Source organism: Schistocerca serialis, chromosome 1 (genome assembly GCF_023864345.2).
Source record: "Schistocerca serialis cubense isolate TAMUIC-IGC-003099 chromosome 1, iqSchSeri2.2, whole genome shotgun sequence".
NCBI lineage: Eukaryota > Metazoa > Arthropoda > Insecta > Orthoptera > Acrididae > Schistocerca > Schistocerca serialis.
The window spans coordinates 944,875,229-944,900,658 of record NC_064638.1 but is presented as its reverse complement, the minus strand read 5'-3'; the positions used below and the strand labels follow the sequence as shown (position 1 = coordinate 944,900,658).

The 25,430-nt window shown below is 38.3% G+C and overlaps 1 protein-coding gene across 2 annotated transcripts in view; it reads left to right on the top strand.

Moving 5' to 3' along the window:
• LOC126412546 (TRPL translocation defect protein 14) overlaps window positions 1–25,430 on the top strand; it is a 175,876-nt gene that overhangs the window by 111,499 nt on the left and 38,947 nt on the right. For both annotated transcript variants that reach the window (XM_050082200.1, XM_050082195.1), the window contains 4 exons: window positions 6,666–6,794; window positions 13,914–14,050; window positions 14,200–14,340; window positions 20,390–20,582. In XM_050082200.1, coding sequence (XP_049938157.1) covers window positions 6,666–6,794; window positions 13,914–14,050; window positions 14,200–14,340; window positions 20,390–20,582 — 600 coding nt within the window. The remainder of the gene's footprint in view (window positions 1–6,665; window positions 6,795–13,913; window positions 14,051–14,199; window positions 14,341–20,389; window positions 20,583–25,430) is intronic.

The window sequence follows — 25,430 nt, the reverse complement described above, 5'->3', positions numbered from 1 at the left end:
GTGCGCACCAACAACCATTTCTCACCGTTGGACTCCACAAACCAACCACACAAGCAAGCTGATGCTTCTGTGGACCCCATGGAGCAGAATAATCCTGCTACTGTGTCCTGCAGTAGCGCCTCTTCCCCAGCTGTCACTCTGCAGCTGCTGAGGTGACACCACTACATCTCTTCATCATGACTCTCTTCCAATGGAACATTTGCAGCCTTCGGTCCCACAAAGAGGATTTACGGCTGCTTTTAGCGTCACAGCATTCCCTTGTACTCTGCCTTCAGGAAACGAAATTGCGCCCCCGTGACTACTTTGAGCTATCATATTACTTCCCAATTAGATTTGACCTTCCCCCTGAGGTCAGCATTCCATCTCGTGCGGCTTATAAGGGATGACATTCAGTCAACCCATTACCCTGACTACCCATCTTCAAGCTGTTGCATTTCACCTTTTTCTTCCCCACGTGACTTTTGTCCTCTGTACCATCTATATCCCTCAGTCATTCGATGTCACCATGGCAGACTTCCTTCAGCTTATTGGGCAGCTATCTCCCCCATTTTTGCTGCTTGATTACTTTAATGTGCATCATACCCTTTGGGGTTCTCCCAGGACCTGTCAGAGAGGTGCCCTCTTGGATGACCTCCTTAATCAACTTAACCTCTTCTGCCTTAACACTGGAGCACCCACTTTACTTGCTGACTCCTTGCACACCTATTCCCATTTGGACCTCTCCATACACTGCCCAGCTTGCCCCTCATCTTGGGTGGCCCGTTCTTTCTGACACCTATACGAGCACTATCCGTTTGCTTACTCCTACCCTATTCATGTGCATGCCTAAATGGCAGCTTCCTAAGGCTGACTGGCAGCTTTACTCCTCCCTGGTGACCTTCAAAGAACAAGATTTCACCAGTTGCGATGACAAGCGTTATCCTTACTGCTGTAGAATATTCCATCCCCTGCACTTCTTTACCACGGCGTGTCTCAGTCCCTTGGACTGAGGCATGCCGTGATGCAATTCATGCACGGAGACATGCTCTCCGCATTTTTAACCGTCACCCTACGCAGGCAAAAACTGTATTCATTATAAACAGATGTGTGCAAAGTGTCATCACATTCTTCGGGATAGCAAAAGAACCAGCTGGATTTCATTCACTAGTTCTCTTAACAGTTCCACACCTTCCTCTGTCGTGTGGGCCAACTTCCGACGGCTCTCTGGAACAGAGATCCATTTTCCATTTTCCAATTTCCAGCCTGTCAGTAGCTGATGACGTCACCATGGACCCTATTGCTCTCTCCAACACCTTGGGCCACCATTTTGTGGAAGTTTCGAGCTCTTCCCACTATCACCCTGCCTTCTTCCATCGGAAACGAGCGGAGAAGGCTTGGGCAATACCCTTCTCTTCTCCGAATCGTGAGTGCTACAATGCTGCCTTTACTATGAGGGAGCTAGATCATGCTCTAAGTTCATCCCGATCCTTCGCCCCAGGGCCAGATGCCATCCACATTCAGATGTTGCAGCACCTTTCTCCTGCAGGCAAGCAATTTCTGCTAAACACGTACAACAGCATCTGGGCAGAGGGCACATTTCCTGGACGCTGGTGTGAAGCCACCTTCATACCCATACCTAAGCCTGACTAGGACAAAAACCTTCCTTCTAGCTGCTGCCCCATCTCTCATACCAGCTGTGTTTGCAAGGTGATGGAACTAATGACTCGTGCCTGGCTGGTATGGTGGCTTGAGTCTTGTCATTTGCTAACGAGTGGACAGTGTGGATTTTGAGTGCAGTGTTCTGCAGTTGACCATCTCGTTACTTTGTCGACTCATGTCATCAATAGTTTCCTGTGGAAATCCCTGACTGTGGCTGTCTTTTTCGATTTGGAGAAGACCTACAACGCCTGTTGAAGAACTGGTAGCCTCGATACTCTTTATACGTGGGACTTCCATAGGTGCCTGCCCTGTTTTCTGCAGACATTTTTACAAGACCGTGCATGTGGGTTCTGCCTTTTCGGACACCTTTATCCAGGAAAATGGTGTGCCTCAGGATACCATCGTGAGCGTCATGCCCTTTGCTATTGCCATTAACCCTATAATGGCCTGTCTCCCGCCGGGCATCACCAGTTCCCTTTTTGTTGACGATTTTGCCATCTATTGCAGTTCTCCACAGACATGTCTCACTGAGTAGAGCCTTCAGTGCTGTCTTGATCACCTTTACTCCTGGAGCATCGACAATGGCTTTTGCTGTTCCACTGACAAAACAGTTTGTATGAATTTCTGGCAGCGCAAATGGTTTCTCCCACCATCTCTCCATCTTGGGCCTGTTGCCCTTCCGGTCATTGAAATTACGAAATTCCTGGGGCTCATACTCAATAGGAAACACTCTTGGTCCTACCATGTATCTTACCTGGCAATCTGCTGTATGTGGTCCCTCAATGTCGTACGTGTCCTCAATGGTACTTCCTGGGGTGCCGATCGAACCACCATCCTCCGTTTGTATCAGTCCCTTATCCGTTTGAAACTCGACTATGGGTGCTTTGTTTATGAATCTGCACGCTGATCCCTCTTATGCTGTCTCAACACTATCCACGATCATGGCATCCGTTTCGCCATGGGTGCCTTTTATACTAGCCGGGTTGAGAGTCTGTATACTGAAGCTACTGAACTACCACTGTCCCACCACCGTAACTTTCTCCTCAGCCGGTATGCATGCCATTTGTCTGCCATGCAGGGCCACCCCTCCTATGCCACCTCCTTTGATGATTCCTTTGATTGTGAGTATGGGGCTCATCTCTCTTCTCTATTACCTCCTGGAGCCCGCTTATGGCGGCTTAACTTCACACTACCTGCGACTTTCCTAGTGGGTGTGAACCCTTCACCACCTTGGCTTTGTGAAGTGGCCCATGTTAATCTTGGCCATCATCCCTAAGGACACTACTCCAGCCTCGGTCTATCGCCTTCAGTTTCATGACCTTCGCATGGAACTTCGTGATAGTACCTTTTTATACACTGATGGCTCTCAGACTGACCGAGGAGTCGGGTGTGCCTTAATCATTGGCACCCGTGTCTTTCGATATCGGCTTCCAGTGCGCTCCGCAGTATTTACAGCTGAGCTCTTCACCTTGCATCAGGCCATGGAGTACATCTGGCAACACAGTCTTTTCAATTGTGCCCTCTGCTCAGACTCATTCAGTGTCCATCAAAGTCTATCTGTGCTGTACACTGCCCAGGCTTTAGTGCAACGGGTCCAGGAAAACTGTCACTTGCTCACTCTTGGTGAGTGTCATGTTACTGTGGGTTCCTGGTCATGTTGGGCTGCCAGGAAACGAGGCTGCTGACGCTGCTGCCAAGGTTGCAGTCCCCGTACCTCAGCCCGTGAGTGCCTATATTGCCTCCGATGATCTCTGCATTGCCATCTGTCAGGAGGTGGTGTCCCTTTGGCATCGCCAATGGTCCTCCCTTCACTGGAATAACCTTCGGCTTATTAAGCCTCTCCGAGCACCTTGGATGACCTACTCTCGGACCTCCTGCCAGTAGGAGATCATGTTAACTCGGCTGCATATTTGGCACTGCCTTTTTAACCATCATCATTGGCTATATGGCGCTACCCCACCACTTTGTACATATTGTGCCCAGATTTTAACTGTCTGCCACTTCCTGATGGGCTGCCCCTTTTTTAACCATTTTACATTCCACCTTGGGTTTGCCGTCTGATTTAGCAGCCGTTTTAGCGAATGGCATCGAAGCAATATGGCAAAGGCCATTTAATTTTTAGTTTTGGATCTCCGTTTCTGTATGGTGTCTTTATAGTCCTGTTTCAACTTGCCTGTTTCTAGCTATCTTCTCTTCTGTCAATTGGGACTGACATATAGTCGTTTAACTCCTCTCTCTGATGTTCTATAGTTCTGACTTTGGCACGTTTGATCCCAGTTGTTTTTTGCTCCCTAAAGCAAGACAAAACAAACATCTGGTAGAATTTTCCACAGAGCATAATTTAGTCATTACTAACACTTGGTTGTTGAATTGTAAAAATAGGTTGTACCCATGGGAGACCTGGAACACCAGAAACTTTGACTGATTATTTAATGCTAAGACAGAGATTTAGGAACCAGATTTCAATCTAGAAGACATTTTCAAGGGTGGTTGTGGACTCTGAACACAGTTTATTGGTTATGAAATGTAGATTAAAACTGAAAAAAATTGCACAAAGTCAGGATATTAAGGAGGTGGTACCTGGATAAGTTGAAACAGCCATAGTTTTTTGGGTGTTTTTAGAGGGAACCAGAGACTGTAGAGGGAGCATTAGCCAATGGCTGACTGAAATGGGGGAAAGGAATGTTGTAGATGATGAATGGATAGCTTTGAGAGATGAAATAGTGAAGGCAGCAGAGGATCAAATAGGTAAAAAGACAAGGCCTAGTAAAAATCATTAGATATAACGTGTGATTACTGAGTAATTGGTGAATGGAGAAAATATAAAAACACAGCAAATGAAGAATGTAAAAGGGAATACAAACTTTCAAGAATGACGTTTATAGGAAGTGCAAAATGACTTAAGTAGAAGTGAGTATTGGATAAGTGTAAGTATAGTTACTGTATACAGGAAAATTAGAGACTTCATGAGAAAAGAGCTCAAGATGTCAAGAGCTCAGATGGAAAAACAGGACTAAGCAAAGAAGGGAGAGCTGAAAGGTGGGTGGAGTATATAGAAGGGCTGTACAAGCCAAGTGTACTTGAAGGTAAGGAAGATGATATAGAAGATGGAATAGGAGATATGATACTGTGAGAAGAATTTGGCAGGATACTGAAAGACCTAACTCGAAACAAGGCCCCAGAATGGATGACATTCTCTCAGAACTACTGATAATGTTGAGAGAGCAACCAAACAAAACAGATCCACCTGGTATACAAGATGTGTGAAATGGGTGAAGTATCCCCAGTCATACAAGGAAATAAAATTCAATTCCAAAGAAAGCAGGTGCTGGTTGGTGTGATTGAAGAACAAAAGAAAATCGAAGCATTTGAGATGTGGTGCTACAGATGAGTGTTGAAAATGAGGTGGACTGATAAGGTAAGGAATGAGGTGGTTCTCCACAGTATCAGCAAGGAAAGGGATATACGGCAACCACTGACAAGGGACAGGATGATAGGACATCTGTTATGACATCAAGGAATAACTTCCATTGTACTAGAGGGAGCTGTAGAGTGTAAAGACTGTGGAAGAAGATAGAAATTGGGATACATGCAGCAAATAATTGAGACATAGGTTGCAACTGCTACTCTGAGATAAGGTTGGCATAGGATAGGAATTTGTGGTGGGCCATATCAAACCAGTCAGGAGACTGATGACTTAAAAACTAATTTACATAACTAAATTCATGTTATCAAGGTTTGCAGTTGGAACTGAAGGCACAATATTTAGAGATATGTCAGCAGATATTTGACAGGATTGTGTGTATTCATTGTTGTGGGTGGTGATGTGGTTATACAAATATGTTCCAAAAGAAAAACTGGTATGGTAGAAAAGTAAATTTACATCCATGTGCTGTGATATATACTTGCGTAACCTTTCCAAAAGGTTTTGGAAGCAATTGCCCAAGACCTGCCTGCTATGCGCCTGATGAACCACACCTGCTCACAGGACAGACATGTGTAATTCTTTGTCAAGTTTCGAATTCTTGTGATTCTGATTTTATGTTAGAACTCACAACTAAACCCAAGTAATTTTTTTTCCTTCCAGAAATTGAAAATTCTCTTCCCAAAAAGAGCTCTCAAACTCAACTATTGATGCTTGTGCAATGCCCTCGAAAAACCTTACTATGAAGATTAGTGATTGAGTTGGAGGGAGGGGGGGTACATTTTCTTCAAGGATAATACATAAAATATGTGAAGATTAATTTTCAGACTATCCAAAATTGTGGAATGAACTTCATATTATGCTGATTAATGATTAGAAATGATGTTTCTTTTTGTTTAATGATGGTGGTTAAGACGAAACCATTACACAGTAGTTTTACATTAGATATCTTCCAACACGTTGGTCACATCAATATTTGTGATATGGTTTTCATTCTTAAATGGATTGTGTTTCTTGCTGTGAATCTTAAAAATCATTTGGAATTTTACATTTGCCAACATTGCTGGAGGTGTTTGTGTGTGTGATGAGTATGCATTGTGAAACTTTAAAGAGCTTTTTGTAACTACTGTTAATAATGCATTCAGTGCCTTGTATGATCATTAAAATTGGCAGTTTTATATTTCTCTTTATGTTAAACGTAACTAAATTCATTTTCAACTTAATCCTAGAAATTTCATTGAATAGAAACCTTACTCTTCACTAAGGAGGAAATTTGTGTGTGCAAAATCTCATAACAGGACATGTGAAGCTATGTAATACATTGAAATAATTCGTAATTTTCAAGTGACAACCAAAATGATAGAATTTCATAAAGACTTGTCCATATTTAATCATAAATCATTTTGCGTCATAATGTGTGACGTCCTCAATGCTCCTTTTTCCTCTTGTTTAATACACACTCTCTATGTCTGAGCATGATTGCATTCTTTGTTTTTTTTTCTGGTGTGGTGAGTTTGCTGTGTGTCCTGTTGAATAATTCTAACAAAATATTGGTTTACTGATTTCCTAAAACATGGATTTATCTGTCTGTTTGTTATTGCAGCATTCAAATTCCAGGAAAATCTTCTGAAAACCATGCTGCAGATAGAAAATACTTTCTTTGCTCTTGGAGAATCCTGTAGTAGAGATTGTTTGATTATCTGTGATAGAGGTGCCATGGATGCTTCAGCCTGTATGTATACAATTGTAAATCTTTATATTCTGTTACATTTTGTGTTGTACTGTTGATACACAATGTTCTGCTTAAAGTAATTCACAACAGCCAAACACTTTATTTGTACTTAAAATATTCCTACACAACATGGTCATAGAAATGTATCACCTTTTACCATGTTTCATTGACATTGTGAAACAAAGCGCAGAAAAATTTAACAAGAAATTTGTACAGTTCAACTCTGCAACAACAAACACTGATGAGAAAGTTGTAAGCAGTTGCGGCAACAAAACTGAGAAGGTGGTAAGATATTGCAAAGAGAAAGGTAGATTTTAGAGATAGACTTCCAGTTATCTGGTCGGACAATACAGTAACAATAAGGTGTGTAAGTGACACAGGTTGCAGCATAGAAGCTGAAGCAAATTGTAAAAGTGCAAGATTTTTTTAGAAAGACAAATATTTCTATTTTAATTGTACTAGTCATTTCTTAGCTTATTGTCAGTAATGGTAACATTTTTTAACAAGATTAAGTATCACGAGTTAAGAAAATAAAAATAAAAAAAAATCTTATGGATCATCATGATGAAAAAGTAGTAAACAGAGAAAGAGGATGGGAAATGTTAATGTTGCTAGCCAAACTCTGAGTCTAACAAGCTAGTTTCTAATACAGATTTCTTCTGGAAAAAGGTCATTCAGTTTTTATTCATTTACTCATTCAGACCTAATATTCTGTAAAGAAGTAATGTGTACTGATGTAATGTAAATCAAAGAATAATAATAATAATAAGAGTATTGAACGGAAAGTACAGTACAAAATACATCTCTGGTCTAGTCACACAATACCCCTCACACACATCTGTTTTTATACTTTTCCAAATTCCTCTGTTCAGAGCAATCCCTCTTACAATTTTATTTGTCTCCTCTGTTCTTTCCGATGGTTCTTAGCCACAAACAACTAGGATGACATTCACATCTCTCCAATTTCATATACAGAACAAGATTATGCTTATTGGTAAGAAGATTATTTATCACATGATTCTGCAGCGGTTAAATCTTCAGATGTAAGTTGTTTCATGGACATATCAATTTTTAATATTGTTATTATTAGCCATTTAACATCTGTTGTTGGCTTAAGGCCTCTTCTAGACCTTGAGTGAATTACAATCTTCAGCTATATCAATAAACATGCAGTAACTCTTGTGTTTTCTAGCAAGTGAATAAAGGCGACTAAACCACGATTAGCCTTTGCATTGATAAAATGGCAGTTATCAGAAAAACACTCATTATTAGCTCTGATTATGAAATCATCCTCAAATAGTTAAGTTTAATTACTTATGCTCTCTCTGACTTTAATCTCCTCATCCTTTTCAAATTTTTCAGAACTGCAGATTGTCTGGGGAATGACACATGGCATACACCTGGAATCTAGTACAGCAGCCAATTTGTCACAGTTATGCCCCTCCCTCCCCCCACCCCAAACACTACATTAGAAGCAGTAGCATTCTGTGATTATCTGTCTATAAGGGCAACAATATATAACATCTATCTCTCACCAAAAATAATTTTATTATGAAAAGGATAGATTACTACTGACCTATTCAGAAAGCATTGAGTCAGACAGGCACAATGAAAATACTGCTAAAGGTTTAAGAACTGGAACTTCATGCATGAGCCTCATTCTTTGTTTCCTAGCAGAAGTGGATATCCCTCCATGTAAGGTAGACACGAGAAATATTTTAATTAAATATGTAATAACAATTTGTCAGACACCAAACTACCCATGTTATCACAGTTTGTTTCACAGACAATGTTTCAGACTTTTATGAATCACTTCAGGATAGATAGACCAGTCTGGGTATGAGTGGAATTTTTATGTACGGACCTTCAATTCCCCATACATGAATGCATACAAAGTGTCTCCTCTCAAACTTCATGACAGATTAAAACTATGTGCTGGGCCAGGATTTGAACCTGGGACTTCTGCCATTTGTGGGCAAATGCCCTACCGACAGAGCTATCCAAGTACAACTCACAACATGCTCTCACCACTTTACATCAACAAGTACTCTCTTCCAAACTTCATAAAGGTATGCAGGAGAACATTAGTGAACTTTTACCTCCTGCTCTGTTCATTGCTATTGAAACATATGTCTTGACTGTAATTCTATTAGGTTTTGATGTTTTTCTGCACTTCCGATAACCCCATTATATTACCTTTTATACTATTTTCTTTATATTTAAATTCCATAATCTATTTTCATATTATAAATGTCTCCAGTCTATTGTCCCTCAATAGAAACTAGTAGATGCAGCTAGGTTTCAAGGCCGATGTTATTGCCTATACAAATTACATTATACTCTTGTACGAGTGTTTGGCTGCCTCACGAAAAAGAGGTATTGAGATAAGCAACCCTAATATTGAACAGCACCAATAAAGACTACTAAAAGTGAACAGAGCACTGTGCACTGACAGAATTCCAATTATGTTTTACATTGAATACACCATGGAACTAACCTTCTTCCTAGTTCATATTTTTCTAGAATCTCTCATACAATGAGAAGTCAAAAATTACATATGTCATTTCTGTTTACAAAAAGTGTAAAAGATTGAATGCACAAAATTAGAGACCAGTATTTGTGATGTCTGTCTGCAGGATTCTAGAGCACATTTTGAGCTCAAATATTATGATGCTCTTGGAGAAATACGAGCTTGTCTCAAAGAATTGGCATGTATTTAGGAAAAGTCATGTGAAACACTACATGCTTTTCTCATACATGATGTGTTGTAAAAGATGGTGCAGGTGAAGAGAGAGATTCCATATTCCTAGTTTCTGAAAGCCATTCATCACTGTATCAAATGATTGACTATTATATCCAAAATATGATCTATGGAGTATCATTGGCTCAATGAATATTTGACTAATAGAACTCAGTACCTTAAACTGTACAGTAAATGTTCAACAGAAACAGAAGTACAGTGGGTGTACCCCAAGAAAGCATAATAAAATTGTTGATGTCCTCAGTATACATAAGCAATTTACTAGATCAGCAGCACTAAGATTGTTGCCTGACTACACTGTTGTCTATAGGAAAGTATCATTGACAGATGATCATAAACTCGACATGTTAATTTGGATTTTGCAATGTTAGAGGCAGAGGGTGATCAGATTTTTTTCTTTTGCTCTGAAGATAAATTTTTCTTCTGTTCATAATGAAAACAATTATCATTTCATCTTAAATTAGCTTTTGGATCTGTTGATTTACCACAGAACCCATGTAACCAGTATTAAATATTTGTGTGTATTTTAAAATAACTGTTTCTCTTGTCACTTTTGAAATATTCTTCCATTATCACTGAGTTATTTTTCTGATTAGATTAGATTAGATTAGATTAATACTAGTTCCATGGATCATGAATACGATATTTCGTAATGATGTGGAACGAGTCGAATTTTCCAATACATGACATAATTAGGTTAATTTAACAACATACTTAAGTTAATATAACAACTTTATTTTTTTTGTGTTTTTTTATTTTTATTTTTTTAATTTTTTTTTTCTTAATTTATATCTAAAAATTCCTCTATGGAGTAGAAGGAGTTGTCATTCAGAAATTCTTTTAATTTCTTCTTAAATACTTGTTGGTTATCTGTCAGACTTTTGATACTATTTGGTAAGTGACCAAAGACTTTAGTGCCAGTATAATTCACCCCTTTCTGTGCCAAAGTTAGATTTAATCTTGAATAGTGAAGATTGTCCTTTCTCCTAGTATTGTAGTTATGCACACTGCTATTACTTTTGAATTGGGTTTGGTTGTTAATAACAAATTTCATAAGAGAGTATATATACTGAGAAGCTACTGTGAATATCCCTAGATCCTTAAATAAATGTCTGCAGGATGATCTTGGGTGGACTCCAGCTATTATTCTGATTACATGCTTCTGTGCAATAAATATTTTATTCCTCAGTGATGAATTACCCCAAAATATGATGCCATATGAAAGCAATGAGTGAAAATAGGCGTAGTAAGCTAATTTACTAAGATGTTTATCACCAAAATTTGCAATGACCCTTATTGCATAAGTAGCTGAACTCAAACGTTTCAGCAGATCATCAATGTGTTTCTTCCAATTTAATCTCTCATCAATGGACATACCTAAAAATTTGGAATATTCTACCTTAGCTATATGCTTCTGATTAAGGTCTATATTTATTAATGGCGTCATACCATTCACTGTACGGAACTGTATGTACTGTGTCTTATCAAAATTCAGTGAGAGTCCGTTTACAAGGAACCACTTAGTAATTTTCTGAAAGACAGTATTGACAATTTCATCAGTTAATTCTTGTTTCTCAGGTGTGATTACTATACTTGTATCATCAGCAAAGAGAACTAACTTTGCCTCTTCATGAATATAGAATGGCAAGTCATTAATATATAATAAGAACAACAAAGGACCCAAGACTGACCCTTGTGGAACCCCATTCTTGATAGTTCCCCAGTTTGAGGAATGTGCTGATCTTTGCATGTTACAAGAACTACTTATTTCAACTTTCTGCACTCTTCCAGTTAGGTACGAATTAAACCATTTGTGCACTGTCCCACTCATGCCACAATACTTGAGCTTGTCTAGCAGAATTTCATGATTTACACAATCAAAAGCCTTTGAGAGATCACAAAAAATCCCAATGGGAGGTGTTCGGTTATTCAGATCGTTCAAAATTTGACTGGTGAAAGCATATATGGCATTTTCTGTTGAAAAACCTTTCTGGAAACCAAACTGACATTTTGTTAGTACTTCATTTTTACAGATATGTGAAGCTACTCTTGAATACATTACTTTCTCAAAAATTTTGGATAAAGCTGTTAGAAGGCAGATTGGACGGTAATTGTTGACATCATATCTATCCCCCTTTTTATGCAAAGGTATAACAATAGCATATTTCAGTCTATCAGGGAAAATGCCCTGTTCCAGAGAGCTATTACACAGGTGGCTGAGAATCTTACTTATCTGTTGAGAACAAGCTTTTAGTATTTTGCTGGAAATGCCATCAATTCCATGTGAGTTTTTGCTTTTAAGCAAGTTTATTATTTTCCTAATTTCAGAGGGAGAAGTGGGTGAGATTTCAATTGTATCAAATTGCATAGGTATGGCCTCTTCCATTAACAGCCTAGCATCTTCTAATGAACACCTGGATCCTACTATATCCACAACATTTAGAAAATGATTATTAAAAATATTTTCAACTTCTGACTTTTTGTTCGTAAAGTTTTCATTCAATTTGATGGTAATACTGTCTTCCTCTGCTCTTGGTTGACCTGTTTCTCTTTTAATAATATTCCAAATTGTTTTAATTTTATTATCAGAGTTGCTGATTTCAGACATGATACACATACTCCTGGATTTTTTTAATAACTTTTCTTAATATAACACAGTAGTTTTTATAATTTTTGATAGTTTCTGGGTCACTACTCTTTCTTGCTGTCAGATACATTTCCCTTTTCCGGTTACAAGATATTTTTATACCCTTAGTAAGCCATGGTTTGTTACAAGGTTTCTTACGAGTATATTTAACTATTTTCTTGGGGAAGCAGTTTTCAAATGCATTTACAAAAATGTCATGAAATAAATTATATTTTAAATTGGCATCAGGTTCACGGTACACCTCATCCCAGTCTAACTGCTGTAGGCTTTCCCTGAAATTTGCAATTGTTAAATCGTTGACTGAACGTACTACTTTGGAGGACTGTTTAGTATTGCTGAATGGAGCTATGTCATATATTGTAACTAGCTGTGCACCATGATCAGAAAGACCATTCTCAACAGGCTGAGCATTTATCTGGTTAAACTTATCTTGGTCTATAAAGAAGTTATCTATCAGTGAGCTGCTATCCTTTACCACCCGAGTAGGAAAATCAATAACGGGTGTCAAATTGAAAGAACCGAGTAATACTTCAAGGTCATTTTTCCTATTACCCTCTTTCAGAGAATCTACATTGAAATCCCCACAAATAATAATTTGCTTCCCCCTGTCTGACAGATAGCACAACAAGGAGTCCAAATTTTTCAGAAATAGATGAAAATTTCCTGATGGGGACCTATATACAGTTACAATTATAAATGTGCCTTTATTTAATTTAAGCTCACAGGCACATGCTTCTATATGTTTCTCTACACAAAACTTTTTTGTTTCTATACTTTTTGCACAATGATAACTTTTGACATATATGGCAACTCCTTTCTCCATATTTTCTCTCATTACATGTGCAGAGAGCTTATAACCACTTACATTTACCTTATCCATATCAGTAACAATGTGATGCTCAGACAGGCATAGTATATCTATTTCATTCTGAGTTTCTAAATCTTCTAATGTATCAAGTATCATTTTTGAGTAATCTTTCCTTGCAAGTTTGTAAATATGTATCCAATATTTTGATGAAATACACTTACATTATTTTTAATTATGCTTTTATGAGAACCTTTCCTTATTCTAACATTTGCAGTACTCTCCTGTCTGAGTTTCTCATTGTGCTTAGGCCTAGTTCCTATACCAGTGGTCACATGGTGTTCAGAGAGGCAGATTATGTCAACTGGGTTGGGTGACTTTAATTCATCAATGGAATTACCTAGGACTGAGATACAACTTGGTGGAGATAAAAATTTCTGGTGATTGGTGAAAATTTATAATTGATAGCTGTGATTGGTGATCCAATGTGCTAGAATTGTGCTGTTTAATTTCTTTCCTAAACTGAAGATTTGTTTCAATCCTGACCTCTCGTAGAACTTGACATCTTTCTGTCTTACCTATCCTAAAATGAGCTGGTGTGTGTGGTAATTCCATTGTGTTTAACTATGAGCCAGTGTTTAAGAAACTATAAAATACGGAAAAAGTTGCTGGTGCCAACTTGCCCAGTTTGTTAACTGTAGAAGAGTTGATTCACATGTATTTTCTTCTTTTCTGATTTCTGGGTATAAGAAATTAGCAGAATTAGAGTTCATTGCAAACTATTATAAATGCTAATGTATCAAGTATCATTTTTGAGTCATCTTTCCTTGCAAGTTTGTAAATATGTATTCAACCTAGTTATTATTTTCATTTCTCAAATCTGTTAGTATTTGCATATACTTTCAGTTATATCAAAGGAAAAATGGGAAAGGATGATGTCATCAAATGCTTGGAATTCAGTCGAATTAAGAGACAATCGTTACAATCAGATTATCCACATGGTTTCAGCTGCTAATGGTGCTGAAGATTTTTATTCAACAGAGGTAATACTTCATATCTTATATGATTTAAAGTCATATGTTATGTTTTGAAATTGTGTGTGTGTGTGTGTGTGTGTGTGTGTGTGTGTGTGTGTGTGTAAACATACTTGCTAAGTGGATCTTTCTGTTGAGACTTGTGTTTACTGTTGCAGGATCATGCATGTCGCAGTGAGGGTATAGATTTAGCACGAGATTTGGATTATAAAGCAGCAGCTGCATGGGTTGGACATCCGTATTTTGATGTTATTGATAATTCTACAGATTTTGAAATGAAGATCTGTAGGATGATTGATGTAAGTTATTGTGGTAAATGCCTATTACCAGCATAGCATAGAGTTCAGTGGAGTGGGTTAAGTGAGGTAGAGGATAGGACCTTACAGCCTATTTACCTGAGGCAAATTAATGTGAACTATATTTAATAGGTAAGAGAAGGTAATATGCAGAAAGTGGCCTACCATATGTACATAAAGGAAATATCTTAAATTAAAAAGAAAAGAAATGAGCAAGACGAATTGGTGGAATTTGCAGAGTAGAAAGAGAACAGTTTGGGGGAAAAGGAGGGGCAAGGCAATGATGCAGAAAAATGAGAATACAAGTGTGGATTAAATACAGGTGGCTTGCAGGAACAGAGAGTAATGTATAATTTGAGAAAAATTGATTTAAATTATTGACTATAAAACTATAAGGAAAATTGTCAAAAGGAGAAAGTTAAAAAGTTAATACAATGAAAAGTCTGTTAAAATTTCAGTCATGTTCACTGAAGACAGTTAGTGAGAACAATTAACATCTTATTTTGAAAAGTACACTGTTACTTTGAAACATCCAGTCGGAAATGAAAGAGAATACATTTTTTCCACTAGGCTGACATGTTACTTATGTCACAGATTTAGAAAATGGTAACTAGACTCCCAGCATCAGATGATATTTGGATGGTGCTAAATGGCCCAAAGTGAAAATTCATTAATATGGATATACAGTAGTGGATTGTTGTAAAAAAATTTACATTTCACTTACATTTAGCTTTTCATCTGCTCACTCATTTCTGGAAGCTTAAAATTATCCTTGCATAATTTCTGTGTATGTATTATTTACTTACGTCTTTACTTGCTACTGTGTTTTCATCAGATAAATGAACCACTTAGTGGGACACCTGCTGAATCTGAAAGTTCCCTATTTTTAAATATTCAGAAATTTCATTGGGCTCTGAAATTAACAATCTGATGTAGTTAGTTATTAACTTCTAATGTATGGAACATAAATTTACATATTTTGTGTGTAAAAGTAAGAAGAGTAAGGCTGCAAAAACAATCAGTATTAATTACAAAAGAATGGATTAATGCCCTTTCTGTATTGAGGAGAAAAGTGGATTCCATGTTTTATTATGTACACTATATTTCTCATGGTCTTGAAGTTCAGAACATGGGCAGATTGTGGATTATGCAAGTATTTAATTTCTGTTATCTGCTATCTTGCCTTGCAATACAGCTTCAGAAGTTAAGAGTTCCTGGTATATAATACAATGTTCAGATGCAATATTAACTAAAAGTTGAAGGACTTTTTTTCTTTCTTTTTTCTTAAAAAATGTAGTTGTTCCTCATAATCCTGGCCATAGTGGCCCTTCTATCTTTGTAATTTTAACTGCAAGGAAGATACATTGGTTGTACATGTGACATGGGACAAGGGGTCAACACATTTAATTTATGATTACAGTAGTCATTGTGACTACATGGTCAACACAAAGTTCATAATAATATAAACTGATGTAGCTATTGCTTGTACACATGATGCAGTTGTTAGTGAGACTATGTGATAAACATAATCAAAGTAAATTATAGTATAAAGTGACATAATAGATAATTAACAAGATTTGATAAAGGAGGTTTACTTCTTATTATGTTCCAAAGGTTCTGAGACAGAGTAGAAGCACTGGTCAAGCAAGAAGCCTTTCAACTTTATCTTAAATATATTTAATGTCAATATCCATTTTATAAGAAGGAAGATGGTTGCATAACATAACTTCAGTGTGGTATACTCCTCTTTTGCATAAATTTGTGCTTACTGTGTTCACATGTAATTAAGCTTCCATTTATTTTCATATTTGTGTAAATCATAGTTATGTTTGAAGATGTTTTCTTTCTCATAGATGATCCCTTTCATAAAAATTAGTATTTCAAACATATATGAATAAGGCAGGGGCAGGATTTTCACACATTTAAAAATTAGTCGGCAGGAATCACTAAATTTAGCTCTCTTTATCACCCTGATGGTTATTTTCTGTATTTTACATGTTTAACTGTGGAATTGCCCCAAAAATCATTCCGGTACATCAGTAACGACTGTATATTACCATGGTACATTACCATCACCGAAGAGTGGGGGCTATGAAGCAGATGGTAATGTTGAACTGAGCCAGAAACTGCTTGACTTGATCTCTGGTGTATGACTGCACATTGGCATAATGAGTTGCCATCCTGTCGGAGAAAGACCTGGATGTTTCAGTGTGCTGCTTCAGTTTAGCCAATACTGACATGCAGTATGCTGCTGTAATGGTAGTGAGAGGAAGGGATGGGACTGCATCCTGTAATTCATTCGATCACAGTTGAAAAATGTGATGACTGTCACTTCCCCTGCAGATGGAATAGCTTTTGCCTTTTTCAGTGTTTGTCGATTTTCGAACTGTGCTGGGACATTCTCCTTCAGGATTCATAATGATGCAGCCATGGGCACCACCAGTGATAATAGATTTTAGAAATGTACCTGTCCATCAACAGAGAGACACAGCACCTCACGGCTTGTCTCCATTTGCACACCCTTTTGTTCCGGAGTCAATAGCTCAGGAAATTAAAAAGAAAAGGAAGTCGCAGAATTACATATTTTAGTTCTAGTGAACACATAGAGCAAATGTCATTAGTAGGTAATACTATAGTTTGTAGCTGATGTGAAGTTGAAACTTCTTGCTGTGTATAAAGCCAAGCAGTCAGATTTCGTGCAAGAATGGCAAGCAAGCCACACTTTATTATTGAATGAAAAAAAGTCAGAGTTGCTTGTGCAGTCAATGAATGATGTGACGCATTCTTCCATTTTTCTAGATTTTACCATGTGAGTTAAAAGATTTTTGCCACCAAAAGTTCTTTTAATTTTTGGTCCTAATTTGCCTTAAGGTTCCTGAAGAGAGATAAAAGCTGTGAAAGCTGCAATCCGCTGATACCTCTAGCACAGGCCTGTTAGTGGCAAAGCCGGCCGTGGTGGTCTAGTGGTTCTAGGCGCGCAGTCCGGAACTGCGGGACTGCTACGGTCGCAGGTTCGAATCCTGCCTCGGGCATGGATGTGTGTGATGTCCTTAGGTTAGTTAGGTTTAAGTAGTTCTAAGTTCTAGGGGACTGAGGACCTCAGATGTTAAGTCCCATAGTGCTCAGAGCCATTTGAACCATTTGTTAGTGGCAAAAATCTTGTAACTGATGTGCTAAAATCTGGAAAAATGGGAGAGAATAATTTTCAGTATTGCATCTGAAATATCTTCTTAGCTGTTGGGGGGGGGGAATAATAATAATAAAGTCTCAGGCTTTAGGATGATGATGAAAAGATTGTTAATATAATCTGGATTCCACTTGGAAATAATAGTGTGATTCAGCTTTTTGACAAAAAAAATTTTGGCAGTGGAAAGACTTTTCAATAAGTGGAAAAGTATTGTTAAATGTGACTTAATTGTTCATTGTTAGTTTGCATCACTGCAGTTTACAAATCTGATACAGAATGTCTGTCATGCAGCACAATGCACAGAATAAAGCCATGACCATTTCTTACTCCATCCTAGTTCTATCTAAATAAAACTAGTTATTACTGTGAAGTGCGTGAATTCATTAATTTTTCTTTTGTCAGATGTGCCTAGTGTAACCAAAATATTGGTTTTTGTCATCCAACCAATAGGCACTTCCCACTTTTGTGACGACTGCAGGGAATAAATAAGTGACTGTTTCATTGTTATTAAAACATATGTTGTTCAAAAATTATCATAAGAACTGTGCTACAGGAGCCGTTATAAAGTATTTAATGTCAACAAATTAAAGCCCCAATTGATGGAAATCATATGTAATGTATCATCATACACTGCCTTGATTTCATTTTCTCTGCAAGGCACTTGTGTAACAATTACATCTGAAACAGTTTAGCTGCTGATATGAACTGCAAGTTATTCAAAACATTAATCATTCAAGGCACTTTTGGTATGTTTTTAGTGCTTAAAATTTGTGTGCGTACACTTTGAACTTCACACTGTGCACTGTTCACTATTGTAGAAGTATTTAATGTCTTCTGTAATTGGAAGATTAAGGTTACTTATAAGAACACAAGAAATTTTCTTGTTCCAGTAGCAAAAGTGAAAGGCAGCCTTCCCTAAACATTGAAAAATGTGCACACCTTTGAGCACATTATGACGAAGTTGTTCACAGCTGGATAATTATTATACTGTATCATATTAGCAAATGTCTTTAGTTGACTGAGAAATCACGCTAGGAAGGATTTCCTGAAGCATTTGGCACAATTCACTCACAATTGTTTAAGGATCAAGTATGTGTGAATAGGTCATGTTTAATTTGGATACATTAAACTGGAGATATTAATGGTATTTAACTATAAACCCACCATAGCTAATTCTTTCATCTCAGATTGGTATCTGAGATGGTCAGTATGTAAGTCGTTAGGTAATCTTTTAGTTCTTCCAGGGCATGTATTATCATAGTCAGCACTAACCTCATATTGCATTTGATTCCTGATTAAGGCATCTTCCAGGCTTCTCCTTGTTGCTCCTGAATGGTTTTTTTAATGTCATTAACCCTTCCACTAATACATCATCTCAGTTTTCTCATATACCTCAAAATTCAGCAAACTACTTCTGTTGTCTATCTACCACACAATCCAGCTACATGTCCTACCCACTACCATAATGTTTTCATTACAGTCATAATTACATTTTTACCATTGTTCTGTTCTCTGGTGTATTTGTCTGTTTCTCCATCTTTTGTAGTAGTTCCTTGTATAAATGTCTTCATGGTATTCACTGCTTACTGATAGTAAGCTTTTCTTTTTAGATACGCTAGAAGCTTTGAATTTGGTAACTTAAATAGCATTTTCAGAGCAGTGACTATCATTTTTACTGTTCTGCTTATATATTTTCCTGTCCATCCTTTCTCTGTCTTATGCTGCCATTAGCACCATGTAAACTCATTAGTTGGTTTAATATCTTGTTTGTTAATTTCTAGTATCTTTTTTATGTGCTAATCCTGTTATAATGGTTTTTTGATGCTGTTTTCAAACTTGCGCTATAAGTTTCTCCATTTGTTGTTGAAGTTTATGTATACCAGAGGCAAACTGTGCAATAGCATCAGCAAGACCAGGGTGTTTCTGATGGTTCAGCAAACTGCTTTTCTCCTTTTTTTCCAGTTTAGGGATCTGAAAAGTTCATATAAGGCCACAGAATAGTTGTGATGGTATAGAAATCCCTTGCCTCACTCCACTGTCATCTTAGAATTTCCCACTAGAAGAACTATAATGAAAGCTGCAGCATTTATGTAAAAATTCCTTAGTTGACTAACATAGGTTGAATCAAAACCTTTTTTCAGAATCTGTGGACTCAAGGCAGAGTGATAATTCTTTACTTACAAGAGGTGTATATAGTTGTTGGTTTCTTGTAGAGTTGGCATTTAGGGGTCTTAAAACTGCCTGGTTTGCAAATTGCCAAACTTGCCCCTGATTCCAACATTATCTTAGGTGATGCAGAAGCAGAGCATAAATGTGTTTGAAATACCATCAAGCAATAATATGAATATATCGAAAAAGTGGAGAGCACAAGTGTATTACTGAGCCTGTCAGACATCATCTCACTCCAGTGATATCTCACATTTAATCGTGTATAATCTTTTTAATGCTACAGAGCTAAGTAAAAAACAGGCACACACTCACTAGCATGACTATATTGTCATGGTCACTTATCCTGTTTCATATCTGTAAGTTTGTTAGGAAAAAAGTCAGAAAGTATCACAAAAAGTTGTCATGTTGGTGTCTTTTGACCACTTAATGCCTCAAATATACAATGAGTGGTTACCTTTCTTCCTTCCATTATGTGTGGTTTACTCAGATCTTTCCAGTATTGTGCTACTGATTTGCATGTCACTTGAAATTTTACAAGCTTATGGTCCCAGAAATTATAATGTTTTGTATGTTATGGTATGGTAATATAGTTTGTAATATATCTTCCAAGAAAATAAACATTACTTCTGAACTTTTGCCCATTTTAATCCTTAGCCTGCAGGTACCTGTGTTTAAATTGGTTTTCAATTATTTCAGAGTGTGTGCCAAAAACTGGGTATTGATACTGGTGATCGTCTTCGAACAAATTCAAGAAAGCTTAAATTTTTGGTTGGGAGCTTGCCGCCTGATTCACTTTTTCCACCTTTTCAAGATTTTGATGTTGTGCACAATTATTTACAGACAAACACACCCAGTATGCAAGCTCGTCTAAGGAAAAGAGGCCAAAATGGTATGCTGTTCATTTTATAACCATAATTTAATACAACACATCAACAGTCTCATTGTTAATGATTAGCCTATTATTCAGTTGAAAATTTTATGAAAAGGGTAGTTGCTACTCACCATATAGTGGAGATGCTGAGTAAGACAGGCACAACAAGAAGCCTGTCAAGCAAGGCTTTCAGGCAAACAGGCCTTTATCAGAATTGGGCAACAACCCAGACGACAAAACACACACACACACACACACACACACACACACACACACACACAAATGCAACTCACATGCACATTGACCACAGTCTCTGGTTACAAAGGCCAGGCTATCCATGGCAGCCAGAGAATGTGCTTGTGCTTGTGTGTGTGTGTGTGTGTGTGTGTGTGTGTGTGTGTGTGTGTGTGTGTGTGTCTAATTCTGATGGCAGCCTCTTTCACTGAAACATCTTTTTGTGTCTATTGTGACTCAATGTGTCTGCTATAAGGTGTATAGCAACTATCATTTTTATAATATTGTTATAATTCCATCCTGGATTTTCCATTGTTTTATTATTCAGTTGAAATGTTCTTTAACAGTTATGCACCCTGGCAGCATGAGATATCTCTAGTTCTAAAGCAGGATTTAAGCCAATATATACAGTAGAGCGTCGATTATCCGAAGTAATTGGGGGACATGGGTGTTCGGAAAACTGGTTTGTTCGGATAATCGAACTGTACATATTTATTTGCCAAAAAGAAGTACTCTACAGTAAATTTATTCATAAAAACAAGGCCGGTCGCGGTGGTCTAGCGGTTCTAGGCGCGCAGTCCGCAACCGCGCGACTGCTACGGTCGCAGGTTCGAATCCTGCCTCGGTTATGGATGTGTGTGGTGTCCTTAGGTTAGTTACGTTTACGTAGTTCTAAGTTCTAGGGGACTGATAACCACAGTAGTTAAGTCCCATAGTGCTCAGAGCCATTTGAACCATAAAAACAGGCATCTCTTTTAGTATTACAAAGTAACATACAAAGGCAACTTCAGTAGGAATATATAGTATGTGGCACCGTTTATTAAACAAAAATATATACATATTACATACGCATTTTGCATGAACAATCCACACAGTATACAAAATTAACGTTTAAAAAAGAATCCTTTATTTTGGTCTGTCTAAGCAAGCCTACACGCTTACGAGCAGCTAAGTCACATACTTTTTTCATTACAGATATCTGAAACTGGTCACTTTCATCTTGGGCTTCAAACCATCGCAAGGCAGTATCTAAACAAGTGAACATCTCAGAAGCTGTTGGTATACTTTCATCTTCACTTTGTGGAGCACTGATTGATGAGATGCTGGCGGCGTCATCTTTATCAGTGACGACGTTTACAATCTCGCTGTCCTGCATGATTTGGTGTCCTGGATCTGCATCATCGATATTCTTCCATTCATGAACGTCTTCTTCATCACATTCGTGGCAATCTATTTCTTTTAGCATACCGAGAATTTCGGACATATCATTCTGTTTGTCATTTTCAATCATACCTTGTGAATTTTGTTCTGTGTCTTATTCAAGGCTTTCTTCAAATTCTCTTCCTTTACACTATTCCATGCTGCTCTGATCATGTAGGACGCGTCTTTCCAGTCAGTATTCTTATGATTTCTTAAGAGACTTTCTTCTCCATCCTCTTCTCTTTCTAACAATAACTTACGCAACAATTCTTTCCTGTAATATCGTTTGAAAGTCTCAATAACGCCTTGATCCATGGGCTGTAATAAGGAGGTTACATTAGGTGGAAGAAATATTACCTTTATGAACTCGTCTTCTTCGTCTAAAATATCACATGACGGATGAGTTGCTGCATTGTCAAGGAGTAGTGTTTTCTCCCTCTTCCCATTCTTTAACTGATGAGCTTTTACAGAGGGTACGAAAACGTCCAGAAACCACTTCATAAAAATCGTACTATCCATCCAGGCACTCTTTTGTGAGGTGTACACAACAGGCAAGGCTGACATATTAACGTGCTTGAAACAACGCAGTTTTTTACTTTTACCAATGACGAACATAGGCAGTCGGTGACTTCCAGTAGCATTAGCACAAGCCAAAGCTGTAATACTGTCCTTGCTTGTTTTAAGACCAGGTGCTGCTAATTCATGGCATGAAACAACAGTTTTTCTCGGTAAAGCTTTCCAGTTAAGTCCAGTTTCGTCAGCATTGTAAACGTTTTTGAGAGCATAATCTTCTTCCCTTAATACGTCCCTTAGTTTGAGTTTGAAAGAATCAGCTGCTGAAGAATCAGCCGACAGTTTTTCTTCCTGTATTGTCAGCTCACGAATGCCGTGTCTAGACTTGAAGCATTTTAACTAGCCCGTGCTCACTTTAAAATTCGAAGGCCCTCCAAGTTTTTCGTTGAACTGCATTGCCTTCCCACACAGAATGGGACCTGAGATAGGTTCTCCTTCCGATCTCTTTTTGTGTAAACCACTTGTAAACAGCATCATCTATATCTGTGTTAGTGGCGAGCTTCATAGTTTTACGGCTTGTACAGCTTGTTGATCCATCAGTAGAATCAAGAAGCATAGCTATAAAATTTGCTATGCTCCTCTTTTGTTTTTTTATATCCGTAATTGTCGACTTCCCCACCTTGTACTCATTGGATGAAGTGGTTGCAGATTCACCTTCTTCTAACCTTTTAATAATCTCATACTTGTCCCTCATAGAAAGGACAACACGTTAATGTTTAAGCATTTTGCATCGTCAAGTTCACTTTTTCACGCAGCAGTACACAAGTGGTCGTAACAGAGAACAGAAGGTGACTGACTGTTTGCACCGTGAGAAGCTCTTCTTGGGGGCGTGCAATCCTTCAAGCTGCGCGGAGCGGCACACCTCAACTCTATGCTGGCGCAGCTGTTGCTGTGAACAGCTTTGGTACTGCAGCTACTTCTACTGCCAGTGCCAACCCGACAGAAGTGTGCTGATTGTTGAAACACAGCGACTGGTGACTTGGCCGGTCAGCAGCACCTTGTGAAGGCCCCATTAGAAGCAATGTTCCGCCAGCGGTGGCCCAGTGTGGCGACTACTGTGGGGAAACTGGGTTTGGGAGTGAGGGGGATGATGGACGGTAGGGTGGGAGAGCAACAGGTGCGAGCGAGTACACAGCTCGGTTAAGCGGTAGTTCGGTTGGCCGACGTTCGGATAATCGATGCTCTACTGTAGTACAAAAAGTTTGCATTCAAAAACAATATGTATACTATGATTAACATAAACATTGTAAGGAAACTTCTGGAAAAATGCAAATACTTTAGGAATACGAATTCATCCAAACCTAGCAGGTTTTCATTCTTTTTTTGTGTGCCTATCAATGACTCAATGATTCTATCAATTAATGAGTGGTCTCCATCATTCCTAGAGTATTTACAAGTACTGTATTTTACTGAGTGTAAGACGACACTGAATATAAGATGATCCCCCTCTTTTTTTAAGAGGCTCATTGAGAAAAAATTCTGTTCTACGTGTTCTGACTAATCAAAATTACAAATTGTTTTATTGACATATATTCCAATAAGTTAAATTTTACCTTTTATAAACGTATGCCTTTTATTATGTACAGATTTTGATAATATTAGGAACAAAACGAGATGATTTACATTAATTTTCAAACCACTTTATTTTCTACCTTTCTTGCTTACTGACCCTGTAGTCTGTTATATCACTATTTTTAATCATCATCCAAATAGCGTAGCTATGAAATTTACACTGAAGTGCCAGAGAAACTGATGTAGGCATGTGTGTTCAAGTACAGAGATATGAAAACAGGTAGGATACAGCACTGTCGTCAGCGACACATTTATAAGACACAATTGTCTGGCGTAGTTGTTAGATAGGTTACTGCTGATACAATGGCAGTTCAATATTTGAGTGAGTTTGAACATTGTCTTGTAGTCGGCACATGAGTGATGGGGCACAGCATCTAAAAGGTAGCGATGAGGTGTGGATTTTCCTGTATGACGATTTCACAAGTGTACCATGAATATCAGGAATACAATAAAACGTCAAATCTCCAACATCACTGCAGCCGGAAAAAGATCCTGCAAGGACAGGACCAATGACAAATGTCTGAAGAGAATTGTTCAATGTGACAGAAGTGCAACCCTTCCACAGATTGCTGCAGATTTAAATGCTGGGCCATCAAAGTGTGTCAGCGTGCAAACCATGCAATGAAACATCATCGACATGGGCTTTTGGAGCTGAAGGCCCACTCGTGTACGTTTAATGACTGCATGACACAAAGCTTTACACCTCGCCCGGGCCTGTCAGCCCTGACATTGGACTGTTGATGACTGGAAACATGTTGCCTGGTCAGACGAGTCTTGTTACAAATTATATCGAGCCGATGGACATGTATGGGTATGGGGACAACCTCATGAGTTCATGGTCCCTGCTTGTCAGCAGGGGATTGTTAAAGCTGGTGGAGGCTCTGTAGTGGTGTGGGGTGTGTGCAATTGGAGTGATATGGGACACCCGGTCTAGGTGACACATGCGTAAGCATCCTGTCTGATCACCTGCATCCATTCTTGTCGATTGTGCATTCCGACGGACTTCGGCAATCCCCTCAGGACAATGCAACACCCCAGACGTCCAGACTTTCTGAAGAGTGGCTCCATGAACACACTCATGAGTTTCAACACTTCCGCTGGCCACCAAACTCTCCAGACATGAATATTATTGAGCATATGTGGGATGCCTTGCAGCATGCTGTTCAGAGGAGCTCTCCACTCCCTCGCACTCTTATGGATTTATGGACAGCTCTCAGGATTTGTAGTGTCAATGCTCTCCAGCACTACTTCAGACATTAGTAAGAGTCCATGCCATGTCATGTTGCG